At 51.4% G+C, this 17,941-nt stretch overlaps 1 protein-coding gene across 6 annotated transcripts in view; it reads left to right on the plus strand.

Annotated features, from left to right (window-relative positions):
• The first annotated feature begins 328 nt into the window (after positions 1 to 328).
• Positions 329 to 17,941, plus strand: part of LOC105486694 (pyroglutamyl-peptidase I) — a 29,148-nt gene continuing 11,535 nt past the window's right edge. For 2 of the 6 annotated variants that reach the window (XM_071087410.1, XM_071087411.1), the window contains exons 1-4: positions 329 to 478; positions 2,624 to 2,676; positions 14,221 to 14,337; positions 15,720 to 15,952. In XM_071087410.1, coding sequence (XP_070943511.1) covers positions 445 to 478; positions 2,624 to 2,676; positions 14,221 to 14,337; positions 15,720 to 15,952 — 437 coding nt within the window. In that variant the 5' untranslated portion in view covers positions 329 to 444. The other 4 variants (XM_071087409.1, XM_071087406.1, XM_071087408.1 and 1 more) reach the window with 4 other exon arrangements.

A 17,941-nucleotide genomic window follows, 5' to 3' on the forward strand; every position in this document is an offset into this window, starting at 1 on the left:
CTGTGCCTCAGTTTCCTTATCTGGAAAACAGGCCTTGCTCGCGGGGACTCCCCTCCCTAATTCTGGGCAGTATGCACGCATAGGGCAGGCCCTCAATGAACTCTTATAGAATAAAGGACCGGCTCGTCCCCAGCACCTGACTCAGTGCGTACACCCTACGGCATAAGATGTTCCCATTTTGCAGACGGGGAAACGGAGGTTGGGGAGGATGGTGATAGCCGTCGGGGGCTGGGTTCAGTGTCGGAGGCAGAGCGCAGGGCGCGCACGCTGCGCCTCGGGCCCGCGGGCGCGCACGCCTAGCGCCTGACCGGGGGCGTGGAAGGGGGCGTGGAAGGGGCGTGGCCTTGCGGGGCTGTGAGGCTACAGCGGCTGCGAGGCTACCGCGGCTGCAGCTGTCGCGCCAGTCGGAACAGAAGCGGGTCCGAGGCGCAGCCCAGTCCCGCCATGGAGCAGCCGAGGAAGGCGGTGGTAGTGACGGGTACGCTGGCTGATGGGGGCTGTAGCGGCAGCGGCCGGGGCGGCTCCGGGACTGCGGGGCCGGGCGGGGCAGGTGCTGGAAGTCCTCCCAGATTTGGAAGGTGTCATCGCCCGCGGGGGCCCTGCGCAGCCCAGGCTTCCTGGAAAGTGGAAGAGGAGGAGCCTCGGGGGTCCCAGGGTCGGGAGTCAGGGCAGTCAGGCGCGGGGATTGGGGGGCCGGGCAAATGCCCGGCGCCGCGCAGGTCCCCCTGGCGTCCTTTCCTCCCAAGGTAGGGATGGTGACCCTCCTGGCACCTGCCTGCTCTGTCTGGCCTGCGGGCTGGACCGGACCCTTCCTCCCTGCCCCTTCCGAGGTCCGGCCTGTCCCCACACCGCCCCCCCAACCCCCGGCCCCAGGGGACAAAGGCCGATTTGCGGGCAGGAAGTGTCCCAGTGACAAATGAACCTCCCAGTCACTGCTCGCCGCGCCCTGCGCTCGTGGGGGGCTGCTCCCCCAAGGCAGGGACAGGTGGGAGTCCGGGGACCTCGGGCGCTGGGGCTCTCCCAGCTGTCCCAGGGACTGTCTTCAGCGGAAACCTTTTGTGTTTTGTGCCGGGGCTGTTTGTTGGTGAGTCAGGGCCCCCGCTGTCACCGACTCCCCCCAACCCCCAAACCAACTGTTCCTCCTCTCTGAGACTCCGCCTCGGGGCCACGTGGGGCGCAAACTTCCGCTGGGGCCTCAGAGTCAGGGAATAGGGGGTGTCATTTTGACCTGCTGTCTGGAGGGGTCAGAGTGAGAAATCCCGCAAAGGTGCACACAGGTGTTTTGTGGCTGTTGAAGGGAGGTTGAGGCTGATCCTGGAGATTCAGGGAAGAGGGAAGAAACCAGACACCTGCTTAACAGGTGTGTGTAATTAGGAGGAGGGTCACTGCCCCCACCCCCTCCAGCCTTCCTTGATCTGGTTATTTATTCCAGCACTTTTTGAATGAGCTGATTACATCTTGACTGTCTCCATTTTGCAGAAAGGGAAACTGAGGCTCACAGAGGTCATCCAGTTTGTAAGGGGCTGAGCTGGGACTCAAACTTCGGCTGTACAGAAGGATAGAGTTAGGAGGTCCCCTTCTGAGCCACAGCCCCTACCTGCTATCCCAGGCTACAGCATCTCTGCATAGCATTTATATCCTGTGGGATCACTGGCCCAGATGGACCATATATTTTTTTGTTTTGTTTTGTTTTGAGATGGAGTTTTGCTCTTGTTGCCCAAGCTGGAGTGCAATGGCGCGATCTCGGCTCACTGCAACCTCCACCTCCTGGGTTCAAGCAATTCTCCTGCCTCAGCCTCCTGAGTAGCTGGAATTACGGGCATGTATCACCACAGCTGGCTAATTTTTTGTATTTTTAGTAGAAACAGGATTTCACCATGTTAGCCAGGCTGGTCTCGAACTCCTGACCTCAGGTGATCTGCCCGCTTCGGCCTCCCAAAGTGCTGGGATTACAGGTGTGAGTCATCACACCCGGCCCCAGGACTGGATTTGAATCCCAGCTCTTTCACCTTCTTGCTGTGTGACCTTGGGCAGCTAGCTTCACCTCTCTGTGCCTCAGTCCCTGCCCCTGGAAACTGGGCCCAGGAAAAACCCTTGCCCGAAAGGGGATGTGGCCAGGTGGAATGCCAGGAAGATCACTTAGCACAGCCTTGGGCGACTGTCGTGTTTTGGAAAGGGGGGCCTGGAGTTTGAGCTAGCAGTGAGGAGGGTGACAAGGTGAAATCTAGACAGCCCATAGGGCTCATTCCTCATTTGGTGCCGATTCAGGGCATTTCGGGACAGTGACACAATAATTTTAGGTTGGGTCAAGGGGAACAGAGGAAGTGGAGACAGGATCAGGACAACCTTTTCGGAGGCAGAAGACACCTCTGGATCCTGTCTGAGCAGGAGGGGCCGGCGGAGGTGAAGACAGGAAGGGACCCGTTGACTTCAGAGTGGACAGGTGCAGGACGGCGGGTCTGACGGGTCTCCAGGTGCTCCTAGAACTCAGGACCAGGCCCGCAATGTCCCTGGCAGCTGCGCCCTGAAGCTCCTTGTTTGCTTCTCCAGGTGGGAGTAGCGGCCAGGGGAAGACTGGGAAGGGCCACTCTTGGGTAATATATTGCTTTTCCTGTTTTTTCAGGATTTGGCCCTTTTGGGGAACACACTGTGAACGCCAGTTGGATTGCAGTTCAGGTAACTTAGATCCGGAGGGTGGGAGTCAGGCTTGGAACTGGGCACTCCCCCGCCGCAGAAAGTTATGGCATCCCAGAAAGTCTCCTTTCAACAAAACTTTTTTTTTTTTTTTTTTTTTTGAGACAAAGTCTCACTCTATCACCCCCCATGCTGGAATGCAATGGCACAATCTCAGCTCACTGCCACCTCTGCCTCCTGAGTTTAAGCGACTCTCTTACCTCAGCCTCCAGAGTGCCTGAGATTATAGGTGGCTGCCACCACGCCCGGCTAATTTTTGTATTTTTAGTAGAGATGGGGTTTCACCATGTTGGCCAGGCTGGTCTCGAACTCCTGACCTCAAGTGATCCTCCTGTCTCAGCCTGCTAAAATGCTGGAATTACAGGCATGAGCCACTATGCCCAGCCAGCTCTTACAAAACGATGTCGGATCCACATATCTTCCTGGATAGTAACCACTGGAGCACACATCTGTTGAGTATTTGTTTGCAGCCCAGAACTCTGAATCCTCCCAACAACCCCTGCATAGTAGGTGCAGTTATTCTTGCGCCCACTTAACAGAAGAGAAAACTGAGGCCCAGGGGAGAGACAAAGAGAGTTCTCTGACATCACACAGCCAAGAAATGGGAGTGGCATTGCTTCAGAAGTGCCCCAGGCCCCAGCCATCGGCTAGATCTGGGTCTGGAGGGCCAGGTGTGGATATAAACATAGCTGGTTTCCAGGACACAGCTGTTTATGTGGTGCTGGCGTCTACTTTACCTAGGAATTATCCAACTCTAGGATCTCCGTCTTTTTTTTTTTTTTTTTTGGCTCACTGCAACCTCCGCTTCCCGGGTTCAAGCGATTCTCCTGCCTCAGCCTCCAGAGTAGCTAGGATTACAGGCGCCCTCTACCGTGCTAATACCTGCTAATTTTTGTATTTTTAGTAGAGACAGGGTTTCACCATGGTGGCCAGGGTGGTCTCAAACTCCTGACCTCAGGTGATCCACCCTCCTCAGCCTCCCAAAGTACTCAGATTACAGGTGTGAGCCACCACACCTGGCCAGGATCTCCCTCCTTTTTAACAAAAATGTTTTCCGTTGACTCAGACAAATCGTGACTCAGGTTGGTTTCTGAACAGCCAAAGTGAGAATTCTCTGGTATGTTTTGGGCAGGTAATTCGTGGTTTCGGAAGGACCAGGCAGGAATATGTGGGGTGGGGTGGCAGGGGGACATGTCTTGACTTTGTAGGAGGGGGTACGGTGAGCCTTGCTGTCACCTCCCGGCAGCTGGGGGAGGAAAAGATGGCATATTAGGGCCGGGCGCGGTGGCTCAAGCCTGTAATCCCAGCACTTTGGGAGGCCGAGGCGGGTGGATCACGAGGTCAGGAGATCGAGACTATCCTGGCTAACATGGTGAAACCCCGTCTCTACTAAAAATACAAAAAACTAGCCGGGCGTGGTGGCGGGCGCCTGTAGTCTCAGCTACTTGGGAGGCTGAGGCGGGAGAATGGCGTGAACCCGGGAGGTGGAGCTTGCAGTGAGCCGAGATCACGCCACTGCACGCCAGCCTGGGAGACACAGCGAGACTCCGTCTCAAAAAAAAAAAAAAAAAAAAAAAAAGATGGCATATTAGGGGCCGAGGGGGGCTGTCATTCCGGGTGCCCTGAACAAGATGCCAGCCTGCAAAACCTTTCTAGTTTCTTTCCCAGATGGAGTATTTTGTAGGGACAGGCTGGGGAGCAATGCACAGAGAGAAACAAGGAAGTGTTTTTTGCTTATATAAATCAGACCGGCAGAGACCAGAGCCAAACTCCTGTTTATCCTAGCCTGCTTGCTGCCTGATTGAAAGTAACCTCTGTTCCCACTCCAGAATCCTAGATTTGGAGAAAAATCTAAGTTGAAACCTCAGCGTGGCAGTTCCCAGCTGTACCCCCCATTTTTTAATCACCCCCTTCCCTCCCCAACTTAAGACCTTAAAGTTTTGGCTGTTTCCCTTTTTTTTTTTTTTTTTTCTTTCCTGCCCACTTTGTGAACGGGACGGAGGGACAGGGTCCCGGGACCCTGCAGATGGGAGCGTGCCCGAGGCCCTGCCTGCTCACCCGTTCCCCGGAGAGCCAGACAAAAAGAAACAGCGTGTTTCTGAAGACTTGTGTGTCAGGCTTTGTGCAGATTTCAGACAGGAGCCTTCACGGGGCTGAGTGGACACAAAGCCGGGTGTCTGAATTCCTGGGCCCCAGACACTGTGATCTGCATCTAAATAGAAGAAAAATCAATTAAACAATCTTTGGAAATCCCTCTGAGCTTCGGGGCTTCTCGGATGGTGAAGGATGGCAGGTTTTTATCCTGTGGCCAGAGAGGAAATAGCCCTTCTCCTTGGTTATCCTCTCTCCAGACCTGCAGTTGCCACTTTTTGCTTTCTTTTTTTTTTTTTTTAATCTGGAGACACCGTTTCGTTCTTGTTGCCCAGGCTGGAGTGCAATGGCATGGTGTCGGCTCACTTCAACCTCCACCTCCTGGTTCAAGCGATTCTCCTGCCTCAGCCTCCCTAGTAGCTGGGATTACAGCTGCACACCACCACGCCCAGCTAATTTTTTAATTTTTAGTTCAGACGGGATTTTGCCACATTGACCAGGCTGGTCTTGAACTCCTGACCTCAGGTGATCTGTCCACCTCGGCCTCCCAAAGTGCTGGGATTACAGGCATGAGCCATTGTGCCCAGGCCCACTTTTCGCTTTCTTCCTGAAGTTTAGGACACAAGATTCCCCACCATTCCCCTGCTAAAAAGATGCCAGCCTTCTCAGATCTGATTGTTTCACTTAAACAAAACAAAACAAAGTTTAACATATATACACCCAGGACACTCATTAGTGAAATTTTAGGCCTGGCATGATGGCTCACGCCTGTAATCCCAGCACTTTGGGAGGCTGAGGTGGGAGAATCACCTGAGGCATGGAGTTCGAGACCAGCCTGGCCAACCTAGCAAGACCCCATCTCTATAAAAAAAATACAAAAATTAGCTAGGTGTGGTGGCACATGCCTGTAGTCCCAGCTACTCGGGAGGCTGATATGGGAGGATGACCTAAGCCTGGGGAGGTAGAGGCTGCAGTGAACCCTCAGTGTCACTGCACTCCAGCCCAGGTGACAGAGCTAGACCCTGTCCCAAAAAAAAAAAAAAAAAAAAAAAATTTGACCAGGCACAGTGGCTCACGCATGTAATCCTAGCACTTTAGAAGGCTGAGGCTGGTGGATTGCCTGAGGTCAGAAGTTCAAGACCAGCCTGACCAATATGGTGAAACTCCGTCTCTACTAAAAATACAAAAATTAGCCGGAAATCGCTTGAACCCAGGAGGCGGAGGTTGCAGTGAGCTGAGATTGTGCCACTGCACTGCAGCCTGGGTGACAAAGCGAGACTCTGTCTCAAAAAAAAAAAAAAAAAAAAAGAAATTTTACATATATGTACTCCCAAGGCCAGGTGAAGATCTCAAACATTCTCTGGTTCTTCCTCGCATTCTTCACAGAAGCCTCACATAGCCTCTTCCCAAGTATTCCCAAGCCCTCCAGTTGTAAACCTCTGCAGATTTTTTTGTGCCACTAGGTGAATTTTGCCTGTTCTAGAAGTTGGTGGGAACAAGTGGCTTCCAGGTCCCACACCTCTGTGAGAACCACCCCTGGAGTTGCTGTCTGGTTCCTTCTTGTCCTGGACTTGCCTGTTAGAAAGGTGTCCCTGCTGGATGGGTTGAATCCATTCCTCCAAAAAATGTGCCCTGGGGTGGTGTTGGTGTAACGCAGGCAACTGTTGCTAGGTGTCATCTCCACCCGAAGATGGGTGATCTGTTCTGCGCCGTGGGTGGCCATTGCTTCCTGCCCGGACGGATTTTTCAGAAGCTCCTCCTCCTTCAGGGACCTCCTAAGTACTTCTCTGTGTCTCTCCCCTCTTGCTCCTTCTGGGTCTCTCTCTGTCCCTTTCCCCTCTTCTCTCTATCTGTGTTCATCTCTGTGTGTCTCTTCATCTCTCTGTCTCTGTCGCTTTCACCTCTCTGTGTGTGTGTGTCTGTTTCTCTCTCTTGTCTCCTTGTATCTTTCTGCCTCTCTGGGTTTCTCTGTTTCTTCCCACCTCATCCCCTCTTTCTCTCTCCGTTTCTCTCTTTCTCTCTCTCTGTTTTTTGTTTTTTTTTTTTTTTTTTTGAGACAGGTTCTCACTCTGCCGTCCAGGCTGGAGTGGAGTTCAATGGTCGATTGAATGAGCGAGGTGAGCGATCTCAGCTCACCTCATCGTTGACCTCCCAGCCTCAGGTGATCCTCCCACCTTACCCTCCCAATTAGCTGGGACTACAGGCATGCACCATCACACCCAGCTAATTTTTTTTTTTTTTTTTTTTTTTTTTTTGAGATGGTATTTGGCCATTTTGCCCAGGCTGGTCTCAAACTTCTGGGCTCAAGCCATCCTCCCGTCTCGGCCTCCCAAAGTGTTGGAATTACAGGCGTGAGCCTCCATGCCGAGCCTTCTCTGTTTCTCTCTGTCTCCCTGTCTCTCTGTCTCTCTCTGGGTCTTACTATTTCTTCCCCTTTCTCTCTTTTTCTATCTTTGTTTCTCTCTGTGTGTCTCAGTTTCTCTCCCTGTGTGTGTATCTGTCTCCTTGTCTCTTTCTCTCTCTTTCCCCTTCTCTCTCTCTCCATTTCTGTTTCTCTCTGACTCCATCTCTCTGTCTCTTTTTTTTTTTTTTTTTGAGACAGGGTCTCACTCTGTCACCCAGGCTGGAGTGCAATGGTGCCATCTTGGCTCACTGCCACCTCTGCCTCCCGAGTTCAAGCGATTCTCCCATCTCAGCCTACCAAGTAGCTGGGACTACAGGTGCATGCCACCATGCCCAGCTAATTTTTGTATTTTTAGTGGAGACAAGGTTTCACCATATTCGTCAGGCTGGTCTCGAACTCCTGACCTTGTGATCCGCCCACCTCGGCCTCCCAAAGTGCTGGGATTACACTGTGCCTGGCCTGTCTCCGTCTCTTCTGATCCTCTCTCTTCGTCCCCTGGGTGAAGTCATACCCACAGCATAGGTGGAACTGTTTCCCACCCACAGTATTCAGGAGGTGGGTGGGAGTTGGGGGGGTACAGAGGGGATCCCCCCCTTGTCTTTCCTGGGATGGTGGCTACCCCCAGCACCCCAAACAGGAGGCACCATGTGTCTTGTGTGTCCCATCTCCCCTCTCTCTCAGGGTGGACTGGGGCACTGGCCGTGTTTCTCTTCTGAGGAGGCGCAGGTGCGTGTTAAGGGCCGGGGAGCTCTGGGGCTCAGGGCCGTCTGGGGCGTCTCTTGCCCAAGCTGGGTGAGGAGGACCCGGGTCACAGAACTTGGTAACATCACAGGACAATTGCTGCCACAGTGAGTCTAGACAGACCTGCTAAGGATATTACCAGGGAACAAAGAGGGTCTTTGTCGTGAGGTCAGGGGAATCGGTCAGACGAGGCTGCGCGGCGGGGTCCTGTCAGGTAGATGGGGTGTAGACAATGGGGCATCTGCCTGAGCCCCGTCCTTTCACGGTGTATGCTCTGGTGGTGCATGAGGCCGGGTGTGCTCCCAGCAAAGTGATGTGGGACTTGGGGTGCCCTGCGCCCCTTCTCCCGGAGGAGAACCATCCAGCCCTGTTGGAACAGAGCGCGTTCAGAGGCTAAGACTTCAGCCAGATTACCAGCCATGCACTTCCTTCTAGTGCCAGATACACTGTATGGCAAGTGGCTCCCCACTGTTACCCTATTTAAAATTGAGGGATAATTTACATCAGGCAATGTGAACAGACCTTAAGTTTCCCCATCACTTTGGTGAAAAACTTTCTTTTTGTTTTGAGATGGGGTCTTGCTCTGTTGCCCAGGCTGGAGTGCAGTGGCACAATCATAGCTCACTGCAGCCTCAACCTCCTGGACTCCAGCGATCCTCTTGCCTCAGCCTCCCAAGTAGCTGGGACTTAGGCAGGCACCACCATGCCTGGCTAATTTTTTCAATTTTATTTTTTGTAGAGATGGGATCTCACTATATTGCCCAGGCTGGTCTTGAACTCCCGGGCTTAAATGATCCTTCCACCTCGGCCTCCCAACGAAGCTGGGATTACAGGTGTGAGCCACCAAGCCCTGCCATCAAGTGGGTCTTGCCAAATGCACACGTGAACACCTCTCTTGTGATTGCATGCCTTGGGGTATGTGTATATATGTTGACGGTGGTTTTCTTTCTCTCTTTCTTTCTTTTTCTTTTCTTTTCTTTTCTTTCTTTTCTTTTCTTTCTTCAGAATCTCACTCTGTCATCCAGGCTGGAGTGCAGTGGCGCAATCTCAGCTCACTGCAACCTCCGCCTCCCGGGTTCAGGTGGTTATCATGCCTCAACCTCCCAGGTAGCTGAGACTCGGCTAGTTTTTGTATTTTTAGTAGAGACACGGTTTCGCCATGTTGGCCAGGCTGGTCTTGAACTCCTGGCCTCAAGCAATCCTCCTGCCTCGGCCTCCCAAATCGCTGGGATTACAGGTGTGAGCCACCCACCCCTGACCCTGTTTTTCTGAATACAGCTTTCCCTGTTGACTTTTAAAGTAACACATCCCATGAGACTCAAGGCATCACCTTGTGCCCATTAGGGAGAAGACAGAAAAGAGGCAGATCTGTTGATATGGGACTATGGGTTGTTTTATTTTATTTTTTGATTTTTGTAAAACATTGACATGGTTCAAAAGTCAAAATCGTGATGAGTTTTTTGCAGAGAAGTCTCCCTCCCGTCCCCATCCCCCGCTTCCATTCCTTCCTTGTCCAGAAGGTGGTGCAGTCTCGCCATAGGTCTTGCCTGGAAATCCCTCCAGGTTGGTCCAGACAGAGATTACTCACTCTTTTAGATAGTTTAATTTTTTTTTAAATTTTGATGAAATCCAGTTTATCAATTTTTTTCTTTTATTGTCTGTGCTTTTTGTGTCATTTGGGGTGTGGGGGCTTTTTGTTTTTTGTTTTTTTTTTTGAGATGGGGGTCTCACAATGTTGCCCAGGCTGACCTCGAACTCCTGGCCTCAAGTGATCCGCCCTAGTAGCTGGGATTACAGGCATGAGCCACTGTGCCTGGCTGCTGATTTGTGTTTTGTTTGTTGGTTTGTTTTGAGACAGAGCGAGACTCTGGCTGGAGTGCAGTGTTGTGATCTTGGCTCACTGCAACCTCCACCTCCCAAGTTCAAGCGATTCTCCTGCCTCAGCCTCCCGAGTAGCTGAGGCTACAGTCATGCACCACCACGCCTGGCTAATTTTTTGTGTTTTTAGTAGAGACGGGGTTTCACCATGTTGGCCAGGCTGGTCTCAAACTCCTGACCTCAAATGATCTATCTGCCTCGACGTTCCAAAGTGCTGGGACTACAGGCATGAGCCACTGCACCTGGCCTGCTGATTTGTTTTTAAGAGAGAAAAGAGCTCTGTGGGTTCTCCTCTTGAAGATTAGGGGAAGACGCATTTACAAACTGAAAAGTTGTCTCCTCTGAGACGTATTGAATATGAGGTGGGAAAACCAGGCTTCAGTGTGATGATCTCTCTCAATAGCAATTGTGTATTGACTGATCTGCAGTGCAGCAATGCCCTGTTTGGCATTTATTCCCCACCCATCAGCATGAGAAGTTTGCATGAGCATGTTCACTGCAGCATGGCTTTACAATAAGGAAATCAGAAGCCACTTAGATGTTCCAATGTAGGGGAATGTTTAAATCCATGGTGACTTGTTTCTGAGACAGAGTATTACGCAGCAGAGAAAAGGGGACGCTGAGATCTCCGTAGAGTAATGTAGATAGATCTCCTAGATAGACTGCTGAGTGGAGCAAACACAGTTGCAGGATAAAATCAATGGCTGGGCACAGTGGCTCATGCCTGTCATCCCAGCACTTTGGAAGGCTGAGGTAGGAAGATCACTTGAACCCTGGAGGTCAAGGCTGCAGCGAGCGCTGATGGTGCCACTGCACTCCAGCCTCAGTGACCGGAGCTGGACCCTGTCTCAGAATTTTTTTTTTTTTTTTTACTGACTATGAATGGAAAAGCAGCAGTAAATCTTTTTAAAAACTTTACTTTGGCCGGGCGCGGTGGCTCAAGCCTGTAATCCCAGCACTTTGGGAGGCCGAGATGGGCAGATCACGAGGACAGGAGATCGAGACCATCCTGGCTAACATGGTGAAACCCCGTGTCTACTAAAAAATACAAAAAACTAACTGGGTGAGGTGGCGGGAGCCTGTAGTCCCAGCTACAGGGGAGGCTGAGGCAGGAGAATGGCGTAAACCTGGGAGGCGGAGCTTGCAGTGAGCTGAGATCCAGCCACGGCACTCCAGCCCGAGCGGCAGAGCAAGACTCCGTCTCAAAAAAAAAAAAAAAAAAAAACTTTACTTTTGGCCGGGCATGGTGGCTCACGCCTGTAATCACAGCACTTTGGGAGGCCAAGGCGGGTGGATTATGAGGTCAGGAGATGGAGACCATCCTGGCCAACATCGTGAAACGCCGTCTCTACTAAAAATACAAAAATTAGCCAGGCATGGTGGTATGTGCCTGTAATCCCAGCTACTCAGGAGACTGGGACAGGGGAATCGCTTGAACCCAAGAGGCGGAGGTTGCAGTGAGCTTAGATCGTGCCACTGCACTCTAGCCTGGGCGACAGAACGAGACTCCGTCTAAAAAAAAAAACTTTTATGTGCTGTTAGACTTTGTCTCAATACAATTTTTTTAAAAAGATAAAATCGAGCCAGGCACAGTGGCTCACGCCTATAATCCCAGTGCTTTGAGAGGCAGAGGTGGGCAGATCACCTGAGGTTAGAAGTTTGAGACCAGCCTGACCAACATGGAGAAACCCTGTCTCTACTAAAAATACAAAATTAGCCAGGTGTGGTGGCGCATGCCTGTAATCCCAGCTACTCAGGAGGCTGAGGCAGGAGAATCGCTTGAACCCAGGAGGTGGAGATTGCGGTGAGCCGATATCATGCCAGTGCACTCCAGCCTGGGCAACAAGAGCGAAACTCCATCTCAAAAAAAAAAAAAAAAGATAAAATTGATGTAAAAACAAGCCAGGTGTGGTGGTACATGCCTGTAGTCTCAACTAAGGCTAAGATGGGAGGATCACCTGAGTCTAGGAGTTCAAGACCAGCCTGGGCAATGTAGTAAGACCCCATCTCTAAAAGCAAAAATACTATGGGATTTCTCAGGTGTGTGAATAAGAAATTAGAAACAGGTCTCCATGGGGCTGAGTGCAGTGGCTCCTGCCTGTAATCCCAGCACTGTGGGAGGCCAAGAAGAGGGCGGATCACTTGATCTTAGGAATTGGAAACCATCCTGGCCAACATGATGAAACCCCGTCTCTCCTAAAAATACAAAAATTAGTTGGGTGTGGTGGCGGGCACCTTGTAATCCCAGTACTCCGGAGGCTGAGGCGGAAGAATCTCTTGAGCCTGGGAAGCAGAGGTTGTAGTAAGACAAGATTGTACCACTAAATGACTTTTGATAATCCATCTCAAAAAGAAAGAAAAAAAGAGAGGGACTCACGCCTGTAATCCCAGCACTTTGGGAGGCCGAGGTGGGCGGATCATGAGGTCAGGAGATCGAGACCATCCTGGCTAACACGGTGAAACCCCGTATCTACTAAAAATACAAAAAATTAGCCAGGTGTGGTGGCGGGCACCTGTAGTCCCAGCTACTGGGGAGGCTGAGGCAGGAGAATGGCATGAACCCGGGAGGCGGAGTTTGCAGTGAGCCGAGATAGCACCACTGCAGTCCAGCCTGGGCGAAACAGCAAGACTCTGTCTCAAAAAAAAAAAAAAAAAGAAAGGAGGAAGAAACAGATCTGCATGATGTATGCCATGCCCTGTCACCTCTGTGGTGTGAAGATGGGAATCAGTGCAGGTTTGTTAAGGGAATGGATGGTGGGACCTTTGAAAAATATAATTTTTTTTGTTTTTGTTTTTTTGATTTTTTTTTTTTTTTTTTTTGAGACAGAGTCTTGCTCTGTCGCCCAGGCTGGAGTGCAGTGGCATGATCTGGGCTCACACTGCAACCTCCACCTCCCAGATTCAAGCCATTCTCATGCCTCAGCCTCCCGGGTAACTGGGAGTGCAGGCGCGCACCATCATGCCCAGATAATTTTTGTATTTTTTTTTTTTTTTTTTTTTTTTGAGACAGAGTCTCGCTCTGCCGCCCAGGCTGGAGTGCAGTGGCCGGATCTCAGCTCACTGCAAGCTCCGCCTCCCGGGTTCCCACCATTCTCCTGCCTCAGCCTCCCGAGTAGCTGGGACTACAGGTGCCGCCACCACGTCCGGCTAGTTTTTTGTATTTTTAAAGTAGAGACGGGGTTTCACCGTGTTAGCCAGGATGGTCTCAATCTCCTGACCTCGTGATCCGCCCGTCTCGGCCTCCCAAAGTGCTGGGATTACAGGCTTGAGCCACGGCGCCCGGCTAATTTTTGTATTTTTAATGAAGACAGGGTTTTTCCATGTTGACCAGGGTGGTCTCGAACTCCTGACCTCAGGTGTTCCACCTGCCTCAGCCTCCCAAAGTGCTGAGATTACAGGCGTGAGCCACCGTACTCAGCCACTTCTCAGTGTTCTTGAGCTTTCTTCTGGGATACTGCTGAGTTACTTGGAAACAGGTTGAATTTTTTTTTTTTTTTCCTTGAGACAGAGTTTTACTCTCGTTACCCAGGTTGGAGTGCCGTGGTGCAATCTCGGCTCACTGCAATCTCTGCCTCCCGGGTTAAAGCCATACTCCTGCCTCAGCTTCCTGAGTAGCTGGGATTACAGGCACCTGCCACCACGCCCAGCTAATTTTTGTATTTTTTAGTACAGATGGGGTTTCACGACGTTGGCCAGGTTGATCTCAAACTACTGACCTCAGGTGATCCGCCCAAAGTGCTGGGATTAAAGGCGTGAGCCACCATGCCTGGCTTTTTTTTTTTTTTTTTTGAGATGGAGTTTTGCTCTTGTTGCCCAGGCTGGAGTGCAGTTATGTGATCTCGGCTCGCTACAACCTCTGCCTCCCAGGTTCAAGCAATTCTGCCTCAGCCTCCCAAGTAGCTGGGATTACAGGCGTATGCTACCACACCGGCTAATTCTTGTATTTTTAGTAGAGATGGGATTACACCATGTTGGCCAGACTGGGCTCGAACTCCTGACCTCAAGGTGATCTGCCTACCTTGGCCTCCCAAAGTGCTGGGATTACAGGCCTGAGCCACGGCGCCCGGCCTGATACTCTGTTATTCCCATTTTACAGATGAGGAAACTGAGACTCTGAGAGTTAAGTGGATTGCCTAAGGTCACACAGGCAGGATTGATTCCAAGGAGCCTGGGATTTAACCCCAGGGGCCATAGAATCATGTCACCTTCCATAGAGATGCAGAGAGACTTCGAGGCAAGTGGTTGGGGAAGGAAATGAGGGGCTTTGAACTCAATCAACACTCACCACTTCCCATCCTGCAGAATAAGTCAGAAGAGCGGGCCTGTTTGTTTTACCCCCAGGGAGCGCATTATCCTCATAGCTGCCGTCAGGGGCCACGGGGCCACGACACTCCCACTCTCTTCTCTTCCAGGAGCTGGAAAAGCTAGGCCTTGGCGACAGTGTGGACCTGCACGTGTACGAGATTCCAGTTGAGTACAAAACGGTCCAGAGACTCATCCCTGCCCTGTGGGAGAAGCACAGTCCACAGGTGAGTGGTGCCGAGGGGCGGTGCTTCCTCATCAGGACTTACAGGTTGGCACCCTTCATGTGGAGGACTTAGGTGGCTTTGTTCCTGATCGGATCACGTGACCAATGCCACACGGTCTTGTCTTCAAAAGGGCTTTTCAGGCCCGGCACAGTGGCTCACGCCTGGAATCCCAGCACGTTGGGAGGCCGAGGCAGATGGATCACCTGAGCTCAGGAGTTCGCGACCAGCCTGGGCAACATGGCGAAACCCTATCTCTACTAAAAATACAAAAAATTAGCCAGATATGGTGGCGGGCACTTGTAGTCCCAGCTACTCGGGAGGCTGAGGCAGGAGAATCGCTTGCAACCAGGAGGCGGAGGTTGCAGTGAGCCGAGATTGTGCCACGGCACTCCAGCCTGGGCAGCAGAGCGAGACTTAGTCTCAAAAAACCCAAAGGGCTATCCAGGCCAAGGGTAGTGGCTCATGTCTGCAATCCCAGCACTTTGGAAGACTGCGGCAGGTGGATTGCTTGAGTCCAGGAGTTTGAGACCAGCCTGGGCAGCGTAGTGAGACCCCATCTCTACAAAAAAATTTAAAAATTAGGCATGATGGTGCACGCTTATACTTCCAGCTATTCAGAAGGCTGAGGCAGGAGGATTGCTCGAGCCCAGGAGTTTAAGACTATAGTGAGCCAAGATTTTTGTGCCACTGCACTCCTGCCTGGGCAACAGAGCAAGATCCTGTCTCTTACAAAAACAAACAAACAAGACTGGGCATGGTAGCTCACGCCTGTAATCCCAGCACTTTGGGATGCCAAAGTGGGCGGATCACCGGAGGTCAGGAGTTCGAGACCAGCCTGGCCAACATGGTGAAACCCCGTCTCTACTAAAAATACAAAATTAGCCGGGTGTGGTGGCACACATCTGTAATCCCAGCTACTCGGGAGGCTGAGACCGGAGAATCACTTAAACCCAGGAGGGGGAGGTTGCAGTGAGCTGAGATCGTACCATTGCACTCCAGCCTGGGCGACAGAGCAAGACTCCATTTCAACAAACAAAGAAACAAATAAAAACACTGTGCTGGCATTTTAACAGCTGCATAGTAGCTCATTATTTATTGAACTAACTCCCTCTGGATGGCTAGTTAGCTTGTTTCCAGTATTTGATTTCGATAACAGGAAAAGCTGCAATGAACAGCCTTGCATGTTTCAAATTCTTGCCTGTCTTACGTGGCATACCTTTTTGCAAGAGTGACTGCAGGGTCTATTCCAGCAGCAGGAGGTCAGAAATAACACAACCCCAGGCAGAGCCCAGTAAGGATGCTGCCTTTTCCTTGGCCTCAGGGGGACCTCCTCCGAGTCCCATGGGCAGGCCATGTTAAGTCCTGCCCCTGTCTATATGCAGCTGGTGGTGCATGTGGGGGTGTCAGGCATGGCGACCACAGTCACACTGGAGAAATGTGGACACAACAAGGGCTACAAGGGGCTGGACAACTGCCGCTTCTGCCCCGGCTCCCAGTGCTGCGTGGAGGATGGGCCTGAAAGCATTGACTCCATCATCGACATGGACGCTGTGTGCAAGCGAGTCACCACGTTGGGCCTGGATGTGTCGGTGACCATCTCACAGGATGCTGGCAGGTAGGGCCCTGTGGGGTGGGGGTGAGTGGGGATTTCCCTCCTCCACTCGCTGAGTCTGATGTGGAACAAGTCAAGCGTGTTGACCTTGGCCTCTTTGGACCAAGCACTCAGTGTATACGAGGCACAGAGCCAAGTATTTGTATGTAGCAGGTGCTGTCGATTCTGCTCCTGGGACTCATGGATCTGCCCACTTCTCCCCACCATCACGGTCCCCACCGTGGCCCCCAGCATCTTCCACCTGGAGAGTGCCCCAGGCTCCACCTCAGTCTTCCTCCCTGCTGCCTCCACCGCAACCCAATCAGTCAGTTTCTATGTTAATTTCCTGGAGCTGCTGTAACAAATACCCACAAACCGGGTGGTTTCACATAACAGAAGCGTGTTGTGTAACAGCCTTGGAAGTCAGAAGTCCAAGGTCAAAGTGGTAGCAGGACTGGTTCCTTCTGGAGGTGCTGAGGGTGAATCTGTCCCAGGCATCTCTCCTGCAGCTGGTGGCTACCAACCATCCTTGGATTGTAGACACATCACTCCAGTCCCCGCCCCCATCCTCACATCACCTTCTTCACTTTGTGTATGGCCATATGGTCTTCTTATTAGGACACCAGTCATATTTAGGACTCATCCTAATCCAGTATAACCTCATCTTTTTTTTTTTTTTTTTTTTTTAATTTTTTTGAGATGGAGTTTTGCTCTTGTTGCCCAGGCTGGAGTGCAATAGCGTGATCTCAGCTCACTGCAACCTCCACCTCTTGGGTTCAAGCAGTTCTCCTGCGCCAGGCTCCCAAGTAGCTTGCACCACTACGCGTGACTAATTTTGTATTTGTAATTATAGGCATGCACCACTACGCATGACTAATTCTGTATTTTTATTAGGGACAGAATTTCTCCATGTTGGTCAGGCTGGTCTCGAACTCCCGACCTCCAGTGATCCGCCCACCTCCGCCTCCCAAAGTGTTGAGATTACAGGCGTGAGCCACTGTGCCCAGCTGACCTCATCTTAATGTAACTAATTACGTCTGCAAAGATCCTCTTTCCAAATAAGATGACATTCTTTTTTTTTTTTGAGACGGAGTTTTACTCTTGTTGTCCAGGCTGGAATGCAGTGGCGCAATCTCGGCTCACTGCAACCTCCGCCTTCTGGATTCAAACAACTCTCCTGCTCCAGGCTACCAAGTAGCTAGGATTACAGGCATGCGTCATCACGCCCAGCTAATTTTTTGTATTTTTAGTAGAGATGGGGTTTCACCATGTTGGTCAGGCTGGTCTCGAGCTCCTGACTTCAGGTGATCCATCCTCCTCAGCCTCCTAAAGTGCTGGGATTACAGGCATGAGCCACCAAACCTAGCCCAAATAACGTCACATTCTGAGGTCCCAGGTGAATATGAATGTTGAGGAGATGATCCAACCTATTGCAAAAGTTCTTTTATAAATTTAAATCAGGGCCAGGTGCAGTGGTTCACACCTATAATCCTAGCACTTTGGGAGGCCAAGGCAGGAGGATCACTTGAGCCCAGGAGTTCAAGATCAACCTGGGCAACATAAGAAGACCCCATCTTAACAAATAAAAAAAATGGCAGACTGAGGCGGGAGGATTGCTGGAGCCTGGAGTTCGAGGCTGCAGTGAGCTGTGATAGCGCCACTGCACTCCAGCCTGGGTGACAGAACAAGACACTGTTGGCTCTAAATAAATAAATGCATGTGTCCCTTTCCTAGACCTTCCCTATGGCTCCCATTGCACATAGAATAAAATCTAACCCTGGTGCTTGGCCCGCCTCTCCACCCTGCTCTGCCTCTAATCACCCCATGTCCATTGCAGTCCAGACACATAAACCGGCTTCCTCCTGCTCCTCAAACACACCAAGCTCACTCCAGCCTCAGGGCCTTTGCATGCCCTATGGCCTCTGCCCAAAACACCTTCCTCTGGGAACTCCTCTTTCCAGTCTTTTTTTTTGTTTTTGTTTTTCGAGATGGAGTCTCGCTCTGTTGCACAGG

The sequence above is a fragment of the Macaca nemestrina genome, chromosome 20 (genome assembly GCF_043159975.1).
Source record: "Macaca nemestrina isolate mMacNem1 chromosome 20, mMacNem.hap1, whole genome shotgun sequence".
Taxonomy (NCBI): Eukaryota; Metazoa; Chordata; class Mammalia; order Primates; family Cercopithecidae; genus Macaca; species Macaca nemestrina.